Here is an 18,468-nt window from a genome sequence, read left to right as displayed (position 1 = left end):
GGTCGGGAGAGGGAGAAGGCCACCCTCCAGGAACCAACCGGCGGCAGTCCCTGAGTCAGAGTGCTGCTCGCCATGTCAGAAAACCAGTCACCACCGGTGACCAGCTGGCCAGCAGGGAATGAACAGTCTACACAGCCTGCTGCCTCTCTAGCCCATCAGCATCTCTAAAAAGGCAAGAAGCACTCTGCCTGGATTAAAAAAAAAAAAAAACTCTAATGAGACCTTCTGGTGCTTAAAAAAAAAAACAAACAGAAAATAATAACACTTGACATAATACAGAGACCCAGAAAGGCAGCTGGCTAAATAAGAGATACTAAAAAAATAAATAAATAAAAAATAAATTTTAAAAAAGGGAAAATAAAATTAAAATTGATGTTTTTAAATAATTAAATACATACCTACATACATACATACATACATACATACGAGATACTACACGGCAGCACATCAAAACTCCTCTGACAGCAAAAATAAAACCCCGAACACAAAGAAACCCGGGCACTAGGAACCCCTTGCTCAGATGAAACAGCCTTAACTGAATGGAACTGACTTCAATGTTTCTCTCTCAAGATTTTAGCAGCCTGCCCACTGGCTTCAGACCACATTTCCTCGCTTCCTACAGAGCCCAGGAGGCAAGGAGGTGCCTCCTCCTTCATCCCACAGCCTCCTCCCTCGTAACTCCCGAGTTACCCTCGTAACTCCCGAGTTACCCTCGCTCTCGTTTCTGCCGAGATGGCGATACCACAGCCCTCAGCTCCTGTCTCCTGCATCAGATCGGGGCCTGCAGGAGGATGTGGTGCCTCTCAAATCCACAGACACTCAGACGATGACTAAAGAGGGAAAAAGTCCTCATCTCGCTGGCTTTACAGACTGGAAAACCAACTCTGTAAGCGCACAGCAAAGACATCACTTCAGACTTTTTCCTACACTTACAATGAAAAGGGGGAAAACTAAGGAAATAAGATTAAAACCACTGAGAGCAAAACGCTGTGTAAGACTGAAATAGAACACGAGCATCTTCCCAGGACTGGCTGTTGGCTTGTGTGCCGTTTACCCAGCAGCCAGACAGATGCCCCGCCATGCTTACGGTGACATTTCTACGTATGCTAAGATAGAACAGCTCCTATTTTTACATATTTTAATCCACTTGGACACAATTATGGAATAGGAGGCAAACCTCCCTCTCTCTCTCTCTCTCTCTCTCTCTCTCTCTGTCTCCCTTTCTCCTTCCCTCTCTCTGTCTCCCTCTCTCCTTCCCTCTCTCTCTCTCTCTCTTTTTGTTATTGTTAATCCTCTCAAGGAAATTTTATCCATTGAGTTTTAGAGAGTGGAAAAGAGTGGAGAGGAGGGATATGAGAGGGGGAGAGAGAGAGGATGGAGAATGAAATATCACCGTGAGAAAGACACACCAATTGGTTGCCTCCCACATGCACCCCAACCAGGCCAGGGAGGGAACCTGCAAACCCAGGTGCATGCCCTTAATCGGAATCAAACCTGTGACCCTCTGGTGCACAGGCCGATGCTCTAACCACTGAGAACACCAGCCAGAGTGAGACAAACCCCTTTTTAACGAAATGCTGGACTCTCCATGAATTACCTTTCAAAGTGAACAGATAGCTATTAATGAATTTAGGTCTCACAGTGCTCCCACAACCTAAGCCTTACTTCTTTCTTCCCCATAGCCTGCACTTGTATTTTCCTTAGCCAGGCAGAATTCCCACAACTCGGATATCTTCAGAGAGCATGTGCACAATGGCTAAACAATAAATTGTATTAAAATGAGAAGTCAGCATTTCATCAACACAATGCCCTCTATCCCAGTACTTCCTCCTTCCATTCTTTTCTCTTTACACAATGGGTTGTCTTTACCCAAATACCCTTATCACACTTGGTCTCGATCCAATGGACAAGTCCTAGAGAAGAAAAGGAGCTGAGTTCACCAGGTGTCCACAATGCAACGCAGCCTCCAGTCAAGCCTTCAATAGGAGCTCTGACGGGCCCTTCCACTATAAACCAAGGGGTAGAAACGACTGGTTTCCACCATACAGATGGGGAAGGAGGCTCAGAGAGGTCACATGACTTGCCCAAGATCAGACAACTAGCGAAAGGCATAGGCAGAGCTCAGACTTGGGCCTGTATTACGTTGAAGCCAATATCCATTCTTTCTATTATAATCATAGGCAGCATTCACTTCCAGAGAATACGTCCAGCCTCCTCCATGGGAATTACTACCTATCCCACCTGGTACTGACTGTGCTCGAAGCAGTTGTTCCAGAAAACCGGGTGCTTGTGAATTAACACCGGATGTCACATAAAGCCCCACCGCAGAGGGAAGCGCACGAGGAGGGTGGTGGGTGATGCTGCCTTACCACTTGGTCATAATCAGCTCATCCAGGAAGCAGAGCCTGTAAGTCTGGCCACAAACAAGGGAGCAGTGCTGAGCACAGACGAAATGAAGACAAGGAATTCTGAGATAAACTGGCCCCCCACTCCCCGCCCGTGCTTTGGGTACCACCACCAAGTTATTCTGTTAAACACTTACTGGTGATGAGTTGGACTTTTTTTTTTTATTTTTTATTTCATTTTATTGTTTAAAGTATTACAAATAGTAGTACATATGTTTCCTTTTTTCCCCCCATTGGCCTTCCCTCACCTCTCCAACCCCCCAGCACATGCCCTCAACGCCCCACCCTCCACCCCCGGTGTTTTGTGTTCATTGCAGAGAAAAAGGAACCCTCATGCACTGCTGGTGGGAATTCAGACTGGTGCAGCCACTGTGGAAAACAGTGTAGAATTTCCTCAAAAACCTAAAAATGGGACTCCCATTTGACCCACATTTAAGACTATATCCCAAGAAACTAGAAACACCAATCAGAAAGAATATATGCACCCCTATGTTCATAGCAGCACGATTTACCATAGCTAAGATTTGGAAACAGCCTAAGTGCCCATCAGCAGATGAGTGGATTAAAATACTGTGGTACATCTACACAATGGAATACTATGCTGTGGTAAAAAAAAAAGATGGCAACACTTTTAAACTCTGTACTGATGTATCTGAAACAAAGACTACCTGAGGAGTCTAAACGTCCAGAGGATAAAGGGGAAGCATGTGAAAACACATTTCGGGACAGGAGATAATAAAATCCCCTCTCAAAGGTATGGGTACAATGGAAATCCTTTAAAACAGCGGTCACCAACCAATGGTGATCCACGAGGTCCAAAAGGTTGGCGCCCCTTCTTTAAAATACAGGTAGGAAAAATGAGAACCTGACACATAGTGTGGTAGTTAAACCCTTCTTTCTGAGATAACTCACATTTTCAAAAATTTCTCCCTCCCCAACATTTGCCACTTCTGGTAACTAAAGAGCATGAACAACTGTCTAAAAATTTTTTATGAAAATGGCAGTGGAGCCCTGGCTGGTTTGCTCAGTGGTTAGAGTGTCTTCCCTCAGACGAAAAGGACTAAAGTTCAATTCTTGAGTCCTTTTAAATTATTTTTAAAAAAAGAAAAAGGCAGCCAAAACCGGTTTGGCTCAGCGGTAGAGCGTCGGTCTGCGGACTGGAAGGTCCCACGTTCGATTCCGGTCAAGGGCATGTACATTGGTTGCGGGCACATCCCCAGTAGAGGGTGTGCAAGAGGCAGCTGGTTGATGTTTCTCTCTCATCGACGTTTCTGGCTCTCTTTCTCTCTCCCTTCCTCTCTGTAAAAAATCAATAAAATATATTTAAAAAAGAAAATGGCAGTGAAATTGCTTCAAAAAATCCATACCTCTCTTCCACACATCTCCCCCAGGTCCCACCCTTTCTCTCACCTCTCCTTCATAGCTATCTGTTCTCAAACACTGACAACTGAATCAGATGGTATCTAAAGTTTGCTTCAAATGATCCAATGGCAAAGCGGGAGGTCAGGGATGGTATATTGTGCTCAAGTATTATCGCCCCGTAATTGCCTACACCTCTGCTGGCCTGATCTCCCCTAACTGCTTGCTCCCCTGCCAGCCTGGTCGCTCCTAACTTCTTGCTCTCTTGCCAAGGTCAAGGGCAACCAACATACCTTGGTTGCAGGTTCAACATACCTGGCCCCAACTAGGCATGAGCAGGAAGCAACTAATCCATATGTCAATCCATGTGTATCTCTCACATCAATGCGTTTCTCTACCTTTCCCTCTCCTTCTCTCTCTCTCTCTTTTTCTCTCCATTCCACTCTCTCTAAAAAATATCCACACTCCTGGGGTGAGGATTTAAAAAAAAAAAGAATCAGAGAAAACAAGTATCACATGATCGCACTCATATGTGAAATCTAAGTAACAAAATAAACTGATGAACAAAGTGGATCCAGAGACACAGACACATAGAACAGAGTGCAGACTCTCAGAGGGAATTCAGGGGCGGTTGGGTGGGTGGGAGATTATCAACCAGAGGCCTTGTATGCATATATGTGTAACCCAGGGACACAGACAATAGGGTGCTGAAGGCTTGGGGCAAGGGGCTGGGCTGTGCGGGAGAGCTGGAGGGGGTCAATGAGGGTGAAAGAATTATTTTTAAAAAAGAAAAGGGCAGTGAAATTGCTTCAAGTATTCTAAAATATTTGATAAAAATAATACATTTTAATAGTTTCAACAATAAAGATAAATTAAAAATTAAGTAATAATGCATTTTTAAATACTTACATTGACCAATCCGAAGTAGTGCTCATTGATGGGAAACTGCTCTGGGCCGATGTCTTTTTCCAGAGCAGAGGCATTGGTGCCCTACAAGAGAGAAAGAACGAGAGCTCTGTTCCATGTACAAGAACAAGAAGGTAAAATGATACTTGAGAGGCCACTTGAGACAAGAATCTCCCCTGGTTGCCCCGGTGTTCAATGCTCATGCTGAAAGAAAAGGGGTCAGAAGTAAAGCAGCCGTAAATCCTCTCCTCGTCTAACTTAATCGTCCCTCAGATCTGTTCCTCCCGACTTCAATTATCTTCTACTCAGAAAGGAGGTTCACAACAAGCAAATGAGCAAACTGTCGCTAGGAGCTTCTGAACAGCCTGGCTGGTGTGGCTCAGTGGTTGAGCGTCAACCCATGAACCAGAACACGGTTCGATTCCCAGTCAGGGCACATGCCCCAGTTGTGGCTCAACCCTCAGTGGAGGGCGTGCAGGAGACAGCCGAATGATGATTCTCTCTTATCATTGATATTTCTAACTTCCCCTCCCTTCCTCTGAATCCATAAAAACATTTTTTTAAAGGGCTGCTGAGTAGAACATTCTAAGCTCAGATAGCGTCAGCCGCTTTAATAATCTTTAGTGGTGTACAGAATCACACCATCACTTTCAGAGTCAATTTCTTCATTCTGCTAGATGTACCACATACCCACAGATCGGCACCATTCTAGGCTCTCACAACGGAACAGTGAGCAAAGTGGACATGGGTGCACGCTCTCATGCAGCTCATTTCAGTGGGTGAAGACAGAAGAAGCAAATACACTGGTCAGAGGTGGTAAGCACAGTGGAGATAAACCTAGGAAACAAGGGTAGGGGGCCAGGGAGGATGGGGTGAAGGAGAGGCATGGTGGAGTGGGCGGTAGAAGGCGGACTGCTGCAGCTTTAAATAGGGGGGCCAGGGAAGGCCTTACCAAGAAAGTGAAATGTCCAAGGGATATTGTGGATAATGGAGGAATACAATTTAAAAACTAACAATTCCCAAATACATCCAATTGGTAAGTCACACAATGACAGTAATAGTTCCTGGGAACTCCCACCATGTGCCAGGGATTGCGCTACTTATTCTCACAACAATCCTATACGTACTACCATAATCTGCATTTAACAGACGGAGACACATAGCTCAGAAGGGTTAAAAACCTATCGGAGGACCACAGTGGCAGAGCTGGGACTTGAACTGGAAGTCAGATTTAGGAGCCCGAGATCTTAACCAAATGCTATGCAGAGCAATCCTATTACTAAACACCACCATTTACTGAGCCCCACTAAGCGCCAGGGGGCACCAGCATCACCACTTAGTTCTCATTCCTCCCGGGCCTGGGTGAGTGCTGGGATTCCGGAACGTGAGCAAAGCTCAGTGCCACGAGCTGAGGAGTGTGAGGGTGGTGGGCAGGTCAGCTCCCTGAGCACGGCGGCTCCATCCTACAGCCGTCTCACGTTCTCAGGCTGTCATGAGGCCCCGGGTTCACAGAATCTCAGACTGAGGAGGTAGGTATTTTAAAAAGGAAAAGAAAAAGAGACTTATGTTTTATTTAAAAAGTAAATCTGCTGCTGCTACTTATTCTGGACTAATATAATTATCACTTCCTGTCATAGGAAGAAGTGGTCAAAAAGTGGGCTGAACACCAGTCAAAATGGTCACATGTCAATAAACACCATTAGCCCTAACTGGTTTGGCTCAGTAGATAGAGTGTCGGCCTGTGGACTGAAGGGTCCTGGGTTCAGTTCAGTCAAGGGCATGTACATTGGTTGCGGGCACATCCCCAAATGGGGGGTGTGCAGGAGGCAGCTGATTGATGTTTCTCTCTCATCAGTGTTTCTAACTCTATCCCTCTCCCTTCTTCTCTGTAAAAAAAATCAATAAAATATATTTAAAAATAAATGAACACCATTAAATGCAAAATAACCCAATTCTAGGCAAAGAGAAGAGCAGCAGAAATAGCACATTCCAACCCCTTGTCATAACGTTCTGTTTTCAGGGTCACATGCTGCTCCACGATCCACATTCCCGTCCCTTCAACTGAGACGGAATTCTCTGGTCATCTGTGTGCACGGCAGTTTCACTACTGCCGTGTGTGCATGCGCATGAGCACACGTGGGGTTTTTGCTGCCTTCCCAATAATGCAACCCCAAATACAAGGCTAGATTTTTTAAATAATACTTATAAAATAACTAGAGGCCCTCTTACAGTCTGGGAACCCTCAGGGGATGTCGGAGAGCTGGTTTCGGCCTGATCCCCACAGACCAGGCAGGCCAGGCAGGCCAGGCGTAGGGACCCCACTGGTTCAGGAATGCACCGGGCCCCTAGGATGCATATAAGATCTTTGGTTAATCTCTCCAGCCCTCCTCCCTCCCCTCTTCCCTCAGAGATTCATCAGTCTGTCCCATGTTTCCATGCCTGTGGTTTCTGATCCTGCATTGAGTGTCTGCCCACTACTGGTGGTCAGTGCATGTCATAGCTACTGGCCATAGAGGTCCGGTGCATGAAATTCGTGCATGGGGAAGGGAGGTGTCCCTCAGCCCAGCCTGCACCCTCTCCAATCTGGGACATCCTTCTCAAAATTCGGGACCGCTGGCTCCTAACCGCTGGCCTGCCTGCATGATTGCCCCCTAACTGTTCCCCTGCTAGCCTGATCACCCCCAACTGCCCTCCCTGCTGGCCTGATCACCCCCAACTGCCCTCCCTCGCCAGCCTCATCTCCCCTAACTGCTTGCTCCCCTGCCAGCCTGATTGCTCCTAACTCCTTGCTCCCTTGCCAGCCTGATTACCCCTAACAGCCTCTGCCTCGGCCCCCACCACTGTGGCTTTGTGGCTGGGAACTTCTAGAAGGTTCGACGTCCGGAAGATGTCCAGTCGACCAGGTCTAATTAGCATATTACCCTTTTATTAGTATAGATACTTATATTACAGCAAGATTTTATAGAATAGACAAAAATCACTAAAATTTTTAATAAAGCTACATCTCAATCATAAATCAATGTAAATAATGTATTTTAAATACATCCACAGCTGCTTTGAAGCAACATGAGTAGACGTGGCTTAGAGCCCAGAAGGAATGTCAGATATACATGTATAGCACATGGAGACAGATCTCATTAAATCTTTCTTTAGGAGCTAGCCATATATTATTCGAGTTAACCCTTGAGTCTGCTTTTTTCTACCTATCTTAACACATTGCACACCAGTAGTTTTATTGCTAGCTTTACCCAGTGGCCAGATAAGTTTCTACTGAATGAGTACAAAAAACGTTTTACAAAGTACCACACTTCAAAAAGATATTAGCTTATAAGAACATATAATAAATAACTTCAAAATGCAATGGCTATTGAATTTTAAGGCGTACCTTTAACATTTATGTAAAACACTGTGTAATATGAAAACATAAAAATGCTCCTGATCCACCCGCAGTGTGTTAATACTCTCCCATCGGAGAGGGACGAGGAGGAGGGAGGGTGAAGGCGCACACTAAGGACAGTGATCAGGGCGGTGTTTAAGAGAAACATCAGGTCAAAACATCTGCCCTCCTGCTGCCTGTGCTTACCAGCACTGGGCAAACTCCTTCCTTTCTCCTCTTCTTGGTTCAACATTCACAGAAGGCTTACCTTTGCACCCCATCTCCTGCCAGCATCCTGGGAGGTCCCCATACCCATGTGGAGGAGTCTCCCACACCCTGCTCTCTCACCAACTGGATGTCCGCTTTCCTGCTCTCTTCCATTCCACTCCCCTTCAGCTCCCACTCCCACAGACTGCCTGGATCCGGGGACCCCTAAAGCCCCCCCAGCTCAGCTCCACCGCTGACTTCCTAAAGCCCTCCCCTCCCCAGCTACTAATACACACGTCACACCAGAACCACTTACTCCTCTACTTTCTCACTCAGCTGAGCGTCCATGATCATGATTTCAACTGTCTTATAAACAGCCTTTACCCTGTGCTGTGGCCACACCACCTGGCAAAAAAACCCACAGTAAGAACCAAATTATCCACCTTGTCTAATATACATCCAGATGATATACAAAGTCACACACTCAGCTCACTGGATTCACCAAATTCAAGTGGCCCTGAACACACCCCACCTCCCAGCAACGGTCTCCAGTGCACACAGTCTCCACTCCACAATGACAGTTTCCAACTTCCTTCAAGCCCCTGAGACCATCAACATCCCCTCTGCCCTTCTCACTGGCCTCCCACTAAACAGAAAAGAAATTTTTTTAAACCAGCGGAGAGCTCCTTTAATTCTGCATTCCCAAACCTTCAAACCTGTGTGCCTCCCCTGTTAATGACAGAGATCTCCCTCTGTCCAAGACCAATCTCTCCTCTACTATTAAATCCTTCCTATCAGAACTGAACATGCTTAAGTGTCTCTCCTATTAAAAATCCATACCTTCTCTTCCACACATCTCCCCCAGGTCCCACCCTTTCTCTCACCTCTCCTTCATAGCTATCTGTTCTCAAACACTGACAACTCAATCAGATGGTTTCTAAGGTTTGCTTCAAACGATCCAATGGCGAAGCGGGAGGTCAGGGATGGAGGTAAAACTGTGTCGTTGAAGCTGAGTGATAAGCAGCTGGGACTCAATATACTGTTCTGTTTATACTTTTACATAGATGTATACAGGCAGAATAATGCTCTCCCCAAGAGGTCCATGTCCTAATCCCCAGAACTTGTGCAGATATGACCCTCCAAGGCAAAGGGAAATTTAGGTTATTGATGGGCTCCATTTGCTAATCAACTGACGTTGAAATAGGGGAGAAGTCCTGGGTTATCTGTGTCCTCCCAAGCATCCTTAAAAGTGGGGGGACAGTAACAGAACAATACATCGGAGTGGTGCAGTGTGTGAAGGGCTAACCGCCTTTGCTAATTCTGAAGCTGGAGGAAGGGGGCCAGGAGCCTGCAGGAGCTACGGCACGCAGGCAGTCCCGGGAAGCACACGGCCATGCACCTCCTTCATTTTGCTCAGGGAGACCCACTCAGATTTCTAACCTCTAGAACTGTGGGATAATAAATTTGTAGTTTATGGGATGAAGCTAATGGTATTTGTTACAGCAGCAATAGGAAATTAATACTACCCTGTTTCCCTGAAAATAAGACAGTGTCTTATATTAATTTTTTCTCCCAAAGATGCGCTAGGTCTTATTTTCAGGGGATGTCTTATTTTTCCATGAAGAAGAATACGGTACACATTTATTGTTAAATGAAAATAAAGGAAATTTATTACCTGTATACAGTACCTTAGTACGGTAGTTGTCAACACAAACCAAACAAGCTGTGAATCCTACAGTATCAAGAATTTACTCATTTATTCAGTGACAATCATGTCATCATCTTCTGGAATATCATCATAACAATCCATTTCCTGGTGAATTTCTTGTGACTCCATTTCTTTCAGAATCAGTGGACCAAATCTCTCATGTTTAGCAATAGCATTCTGAGACAGAGCGGGTGTGTGTGTGTGTGTGTGTGTGTGTGTGGCCTTATTTTCGGGGGGGGATGCCTTATATTTCACTCAGAAGGAAACTTGTAAGTAGAAACACGGGGAAACACGGTATATATTTGAAGTTGTCCATACTATACTTTAGGACTTGTCTCTATTTCCTCACCTCCACATCTCCATTCAAAACAGCCCCTTCTGGATTCTATCCTGACTCCATGCCTGATGAACTCCACACAGTGTCCCTCCAGGGGGTGCCTGTAGCTGTTGGCTTTCTCCAAGCTTGTCCAAGGCACTCCTCCCTCTCCCCACGCCTCCCGGTGGGGTCCAGGCATTAACCATCTCCATAGTTTCACTCAGCGGCCAAGTGCCAACCATTTCCAACTCTGTACCTCCATTCCAGAAACCTCACTTCTAAGCTCATTCCGACTGGATGAATACTGACATTTCCACTTGCTTGTCTCATAAGCAGTCAAAATCAATCTATCCAAAACGAGAGCTTGCATTTTTCCTTCCCCCTAATTCCAATCTTTTCCTGGTGTTTTCCCACTTAGTAAATGACAATGCCACCCTCCTCCTGGCTAGAAACCTTGGGGTCCCTTGGGGTCGTGCCTGACATCCCCCTCTGCACTCTGCACCCATCCATCACACTGTCATTGATTCACTCCCCTTAAGTCTCCCAAGTCCACTTGCTTCCTTTTGTTCTCCAGGCTTCCAGCATCTCTCCTCTGAATTACAACAGCTTCCTAAGTGGCCTCCAGCATCCACTTTACTCACCTCTAACCTCGCTGTCAACACAGCAGCAAAAGTGCTTTTAAATACAAATCTGCCTTTAAATCCTCCAGTGACTTTCACCACCGGCCATCACTGGCTCCTACACTGGGCCTGTCACAATGGCCGTCATTCTGTCCCTCAAATATCTCCAGTTCCCTCCCACCCATCAGCGGCGGCTCTTCCCTGCTTCCTCAGCCTATCATCCTCTGGAGTTCTTCCCTGATCAATCCTAGATTTGGGTCGCCTAACCTGTAACAGACAGAATCATGGCCCCTCAAAAATATCCACACCCTAATCTCTGGAACCTGTGATTATGTTACCTTGCATGGCAAAGGGGTCTTTGCAGGTATGATTAACATAAGGATCTTGAGATGGGGAGATTGCCCTGGTTCATGTGGGTGGCATTGTGAGAGGTAGGACAAAGGTCCTTGTAAGAGGTAGGCAAGAGCATCAGTCAGTGAGATGTGACATCTGAGGCAGAGTTCAGAGAAAGAGATGAAGATATTACACTGCTGGCCCTGAAGATGGAGGAAGGGGCCATGAGCCAAAGAATGCAGGGAGCCCCTAGAACCGGAAGACAAGGAAACACATTCTCTCCTGGAGCCTGGGGAAGGTGTGCAACCCTGCTGACCTCCAGAGCTAAGAAAACCAATCTGTTTTATTTTAAGCTGCAAAGTTTGTGGTAATTTTTTACAGCAGCAATAGGAAACTAATGCACCCTCCACACACACACACACACACACACACACACACACACTATTACCTACTGGTAGCATCTTTCATGTCTTCCTTATAGTATTTATTCCAATTGTTATTTATATAATTATTTTTTAAATAAGTTTTTATTGATTTCAAAGAGGAAGGGAGAGAAAGATAGAAACATCAATGATGAGAGAGAACCGTTAATCAGCTGCCTTCCTGCCCAAATCAAGCCCACAACCCGGGCATGTACCCTGATTGGAAATTGAACTGTGACCTCTTGATTTATAGGTCAACACTCAACCACTGAGCCACACTGGCGGGGCAAAGGCCTTTTTCTTTTCTCAACTGTTTGCATTTTTACTATGAGGATACTTTATTTTTGTCATGAAAATTTTAATAAAAAGTTAGCAAAGTAATATCCTACAGACCAGTTATCTAAGGCCCACCGCAAACACCTCAGAGCTGGCCTGGCCTTTTCTTTTTTCTCCCCAGTATGAATTTGCCTTTGATTTCCGTCACTTTCTCTCTTGTCCTTCGTTTCTTAGCTGAGGCCTGTTGCTGATATCCAGCCTGCCTACCTGTCGGGGTGGCAGAGAGAATCAAGAAAAACAGGGATGATGTAAATTGTAAGATGCATTATAAATCCAAGAGCTGACCTTCCACTGCTAGCACCCAGCACCATGACACAAAAGGCAAATGAGAGACATTGAAAATAACTGTTACATGACCAGATGCTGAACAAAAGACCATCTATGGCAGTAAATCACAGGGTGTGCGGGTCTAAGTAACAGAATTCTTATTTCCATCAATAAAAAATCTGGTAACCTTTGAAAAACAATGCACCACACTTTATTAAAAATAGAATCTGGGCTGGGACAAGTTCCAACAAGAAGACGGTAATGCTGGCTCTTCAAAGCACTTCTGAAAGCAATTCTGCGGCTGCCTGGGGGTGCTACAAAAACACAAACAAACAACAACTCGGGAAGGATGAATCATAAATGCATGAGATGGGTATAGAAAGGCATTTCTTTGCAAAGCAATGTTTTTATCCTCACCCGAGGATAAGTTTTTGTTGATTTTAGAAAGGAGGAGAGAAAGAAAGAAAGAGACAGAGAAACATCCATGTGAGAAACATTGATTAGTTGCCTCCTGCACATGCCCTGAAACCTAGGTTATCAAACCCGCAACCTTTTTGAGTATGGGACGACACTCCAACCAACTGAGCCACCTGGCCAGGATAAAGCAATTTTAAAAGCAATTTATGAGAAAAAGACGTTAGAATGTCTTCCTTGGGGGTGAAAAAGTGAGACAGACCCTTCCCCAGCGGGAGGATATGACACTGCAAGGTCTACAAAAACTGGGGACAACACTGTCATCATATGGGGAGCCCAAACCAAACCCAGAGACCAGGCAGGGTCCCTGGAGATCATTTCACAGATGAAAGAAAACCCTGTGGTTGAACATGGACCTATGAACCAGGAGGTCACTCCTCAATTCCTGGTCAGGGCATATGTCCTGGATGCGGGCTTAGTCCTCAATATGAGGTATGCAGGAAGGGGCCCATCAATGATTCTTTTTCATCATTGATGTTTCTCTCTCTTTCTCCCTTCCTCTCTGAAATCAATGAAAATATATATATATATATATATATATATATATATATATATATATATATATATATATATATTTTGTTTTATTTTTTTTTTAAAGACTAGTTTTCAAAAGGAATAGTATTCTCAGACTTCTGGTAACAAAAGTTCATTCCTGCAGCCTTACAGAGAAAGTAAAGCAAAGATGAACTGATGGAGGCCACAAACTCAGGATGAGTCAGAAGTTACTGGACTGAATTCAGGATGGTTACGAAGAAATTATGGACACTGATTTCCCAGATGTAATTAGCAATAATCATAATAGATAATCCATAAATAGCATTATTGTGTACAGCCACTGCTCTAAGACTTGATGTGTGTTTCATTCATGTGCATCCTCAGAATCATCCTATGAGGTGGGAGTCATTCTTCTCCTCACTTTAAAAATAAGAAAACTGCCCTAGCTGGTTTGGCTCAGTGGGTAGAGCATTGGCCTGCGGACTGAAGCGTCTCAGGTTCAATTCCGGTCAAGGGCACATGCCCAGGTTGTGAGCTTGATCCCTGGTAGGGAGCATGCAGGAGGCAGCCGATCAGTGATTCTCATCACTGATGTTTCCCTTTCTCTCACCTTCTCTCTTCCTTTCTGAAATCAATAAAAAATATATATTTAAAAAATAAAATAAAGATAAGAAAACTGAGACACAAGGAGGGCAAGTAACTATCCAAGCTCACACACAGCTCTCAGGTAGCAGGAGTGGGTTTGCATTCACAGTGTGCCTCCAACGTGTGTGCTCCCAACCACTACCTGACACTGACTGCCAGGGAGGCAGGACCGGAACCACAGAACTGCAGGACCGAAGAATTGACGTACTCGCCGAAACCGGTTTGGCTCAATGGATAGAGCGTCGGCTTGGGGACTGAAGGACCCGGGTTCGATTCCGGTCAAGGGCATGTACCTTGGTTGCGGGCACGTCCCCAGTAGGGGGTGTGCAAGAGGCAGCTGATCGATGATTCTCTCTCATCGATGTTTCTAACTCTCTATCCCTCTCTCTTCCTCTCTGTGAAAAATCAATAAAATATATTTAAAAAAAAAAAAAAAAAAAAAAAGAATTGACGTACTCAAAGGGCTCACAACTTTACAGGTGACCCACAACCACTGAGGCATGCCTCAAAACATTCTAGAATGAGGAACACACAAGTCCTCTTCTGTAAAATCCCCACAAAATACTACAACCTGGTGAAATAAATCATAAAACTGAGGTTGAAAGTCAGGAGAAACACAACATATCAAGGGGAAAACAAATATTTATTTCAAAATGGTTTCAAGAACTGCAGATCTTTGTCCTGTGAGCCAAATAGAAAAAGAAAATAATATAAAGTTAAAAAAAACAGAAAGAGAAAACTGTATCAAGTAGAAATGAGCTCTAAAAAGTAAATCATTTTATACCTAACTAGAGACCCAGTGCACGAAATTGTGCATGGGTGGGGTCCCTAGGCCTGGCTGGAGATCAGGGTCGATCTGTGGGGCAACTGGTGAGGTGATCGGGGACCCCTGCTCACACTCAACTTGGCCAGCCTGGCACCGCCTGCTCACTGGCCGCCCACTGCCGTTGGTCACCTCCCTCTGCGGGGTGACCAGCAGAGCCTCTCGCATTGCCTTGGCTGGCCTGGGGCTTGTGGGCTGGGGGCCACTCCTGCATTGAATGTCTGCCCCCTGGTGGTCATTGCTCATCACAGTGACTGGTCATTCAGCAGGTCATTCCACAGTTTGGTCGATTTGCATATTATTATATAGAATAATGGAATAATGAACATGCATTCTTGCTGCCCTAACTTCTGACATGTAATATAGATCGTGGTAACAAACACAATGAGCAGAGAGAAAAGGAGCCTATCGTCGGTATGCTGAACAAAATATGTTAATATATTAACACAGCTCATCTCAGTGCTGGGAGTATGGGGGGAGTAGAGGACTGGCATGAATTATATATCAGAGAAAAAATTACTATGTTTTCATTTGTTTGTTTGGTTTTTTGTGTTTTGGGGTTGTTTTGGTTTTTTTTTAATCCTCATCTTAGGATGTGTTTTTACTAATTTCAGAAAGAGGAAGGGAGAGAGAGAAACATCGATCCATTGTTTCTGCATACACTCTGACCCGGAATTGAACCCACAACCTTTTGATGTACAAGACAACACTCCAACCAAGCCACCTGGCCAGAGCACCATTATGTTTTTATCCAAAGAAAGCTGTAAAATACCTACAGTGTCTTTAAAAGACAGAAATGCAGGTTGCCATTCTGAGCCTCTTGGCTCAGACCTAGTGTGGCCAGTTCTCTGGCCCTTCACAGGGCTCCCCCTCTCCTCTCCTCCTCCTGCCCCACCTCATCATTTGGCTTCAATATCACTTCTTCAAAGCTATCTTCCCTGACCCTTCCCTCTCACAGAATACTATGAGTTTCATGGCACTTACCATAATTTGTACTTAGGTATTTGTGATTATTCAACATCTGTCTTCCCACTGGACCATGGGTTTGCAGATGAGTTCATGGGACAAATCTGGCCCACCGACTGTTTCTGTAAATAAAGACTTATTGGAGCATGGCCACTATCATTCATTTAGTTACTGTAGCCACTTTCACAACAGCAGAAGTGAGAATTGATGGCTCAGAAAGCCTAATGCTAGCCAACCCTACACTAGAGCAAACATGAGGGCAGGGATTCCCTCTGGCTGGCTTGCCAGGACCTAGCAGACCACATGGCACGGAAAAGGCATTTAATAAGTTTGGTGATTAAGAAACCTGGGAAATGGGAAGGGTAAGTAGTATGTGCTACTGGTTCAAGAGATCTCCACATCTAGGCATTCATTTAATCCCGTCCACCAACCCAAGGTCAATCACACTTGTTATCCCCGTTCTACTCATCAACCGGAGGGAGCCTGCCAAGGCTCACTCGGCCCGTAAAGGCCGGGCCAGGTCTCAATGCTAGGCCACTCCGTTCCGGAGCCTGAGCTCCCGACCACAGCCAGGCACGATGATCTTCTCATTCATATTTTAGCAATTCCTCAGCTGCAGATGTACGACTGGGCAGAGAGCCAGCTGTTTCTCAGCATGTCCTCCTGGGCTGCCGGCAGGCACACGCTAGCCAACCGCCAGGCGCGCCACCTCGGAGCGGCTGCGAATGCCCGTCCTGCTTAGGCAGCAGACAAGTCTCCCAGGCCCACTCTCCCTCCCGATAAGTCACCAACTAGCCCCACCTCACAGGTGAGAGGAAGAAGGTTAACAGGTGAAGTAACCCGCCAAGGTCAAGTGTTAGTCTGAAGCAGAGGTCAGTGGTGAGCCCGCAACCTTAATACCATGATGCTACAAGCCCCATTTCCTGCTTCCACCGTGCTCATCGCCTCCCCTTCCTTTCCCGGCGTCCACGGGAGCCAGACATCCACAGGAAGGCAGTAACGAGCATTCTCATTCTGCGCGTGGAACCGTGTCATCTCCATGCCATCTAGAGAGTGGGTGGGGAGAAATAACTCTGCACAAGACCTCGACATGACTTCATTAAATGATCATAACCCAGATGCAAAAACATCTGTTAATGAAGACAGATGACCCTGGGACACACAGTGATCCCAAGTCATAAGGAAGGGACAGTACAGAGCAGCTGGGCTCTGGCTTGTAAAACAACTCTCCACGTGTCTAGAGGCAGCGTAACCGAGTTCTCATGCAAAGATCAAATTTCAGCTCAAAAGCAGGACAATCAGCACTGGGTCTGTCTCTGTCTTCCAGCTGAAGGTGGAGGAGGAGGAAACAGTGACGCCCGGTCACTGACCTCGGTGAGCTACAAACACAAACCTCATTCCCAACCCAATGTTCTGCGAAGCCACCGGTGAGGCCGCCTTGATGACAGGTCTCGTAAGCACCTACGTTACCCTCCCCACCACTTCCCGGAAAAGCAGCATGGGTGGCATGGGATCCTGGCAAAGCCCAAGCCAGAGGCCAACTCTGCAAGCAAAGTTGACTAATGGGGTATTTCGAGCATTCCTCCCTCAACCCTTTCTCTCTAGTTCAAGCTCAAGGTCTTCATCGTGAAAAACCAGGACACCAGTGTCCCCGCCGCCTCACGGCATGGGAGAACTGCCCGACGTGTTTATGGGACATCCCTCCCCCTGGGAACCCAGCCTTCTGCACCATCAGAGATCTTCTACTTTAACGCAACAAAAACATCCTGTCATGTACTGACTGCGAAACACAAAACATAAATTCTGGGCTCTCTGCTCCCATCCCCAAGCGGGGTGGAATCCAGGGAAAAGAGATGGAGCAGGTTCTGCAGAGCAGTCTCACTCTGTGTTACCAGGTTCGGAAACTGAAAACATGTATAATGAATGAGTAATTTTGTATCTGGTGAGATTAGTAATAAAAAATTGGGGCTTGTGTTTTATGTATCGTTGGGGTTTTTATTCCACTTTGCTCATAATGCTTTTTTATTGTAGTTTACAGAAGTATCAGTCTACAACAGATTGAAAATAAAAATAAAGCACGTCCTTCCCTACAGACTTTGAAAATAATTGCCAACAGCAAAGCAGTTAAATGAAATTGAGCTTGTTTCTCACACGTGTGAATAAGCTGCTCAAACTCACGCCTAGGAAGAGAAACGCAAACTAAAAATACACTGAGACACCATTTCCCCCAGCCTGGCAGAGAGGAAGGGGATCCTGCAGAGCTCGCTGCTTGGCGAGGCTGTGGGCAACAAGTCACACGTGCAACGGAGAGAGGGCAACGGGCAAAACCCACCAGTTCCAAATGGAAACCCATGTCTAGGGAGTCAGCTGACAGGCATCCCCCACTTCCGTGAAATGATGGATGGACCAGGTTGTTCCCTGCAGCCTTGTTTGTAAACACCAAGGACTGGAAAACTACCGTGGCGCCCATTACTGGGGGGCTGGTTAAGTGAATTCAATACAGTGAAGCAACTGAATACTCTGCAGCCATAAAAAAAGAATGAGAAGGCTCTTCACATGCTAGTACAGATCCGCCTCTAAGATACAAAACGCAAGGGATAGATATGGATGGATCAGTATATGCTGTAAGTATTGTGTTTTCAAAAACTGGCCAGTGTGCTAAGTGGTTAGCATGTCAGCCTACTCATTAAAGGGTCTTGGGTTCAATTCCCAGTCGGAGGCACATACCTGAGTTGCAGGTTCAATCCGCAGCCCTGATCAGGGAGCATGCGGGAGACAACCAATCAATGCGTCTCTCTCAAAAAAAAGGG

General features: G+C 45.8%; 1 protein-coding gene across 3 annotated transcripts in view; it reads right to left on the bottom strand.

The window, feature by feature from the left end:
* USP46 (ubiquitin specific peptidase 46) overlaps window positions 1–18,468 on the bottom strand; it is a 108,967-nt gene that overhangs the window by 78,511 nt on the left and 11,988 nt on the right. For all 3 annotated transcript variants that reach the window (XM_084900082.1, XM_084900083.1, XM_084900084.1), the window contains exon 2: window positions 4,674–4,754. In XM_084900082.1, the coding sequence (XP_084756208.1) occupies window positions 4,674–4,754 (81 nt within the window). The remainder of the gene's footprint in view (window positions 1–4,673; window positions 4,755–18,468) is intronic.

This window comes from Pipistrellus hanaki (assembly GCF_964339955.1).
Source record: "Pipistrellus hanaki genome assembly, chromosome: 1".
Classification (NCBI taxonomy): Eukaryota; Metazoa; Chordata; class Mammalia; order Chiroptera; family Vespertilionidae; genus Pipistrellus; species Pipistrellus hanaki.
This window is presented reverse-complemented; position numbering and strand designations above follow the sequence as displayed.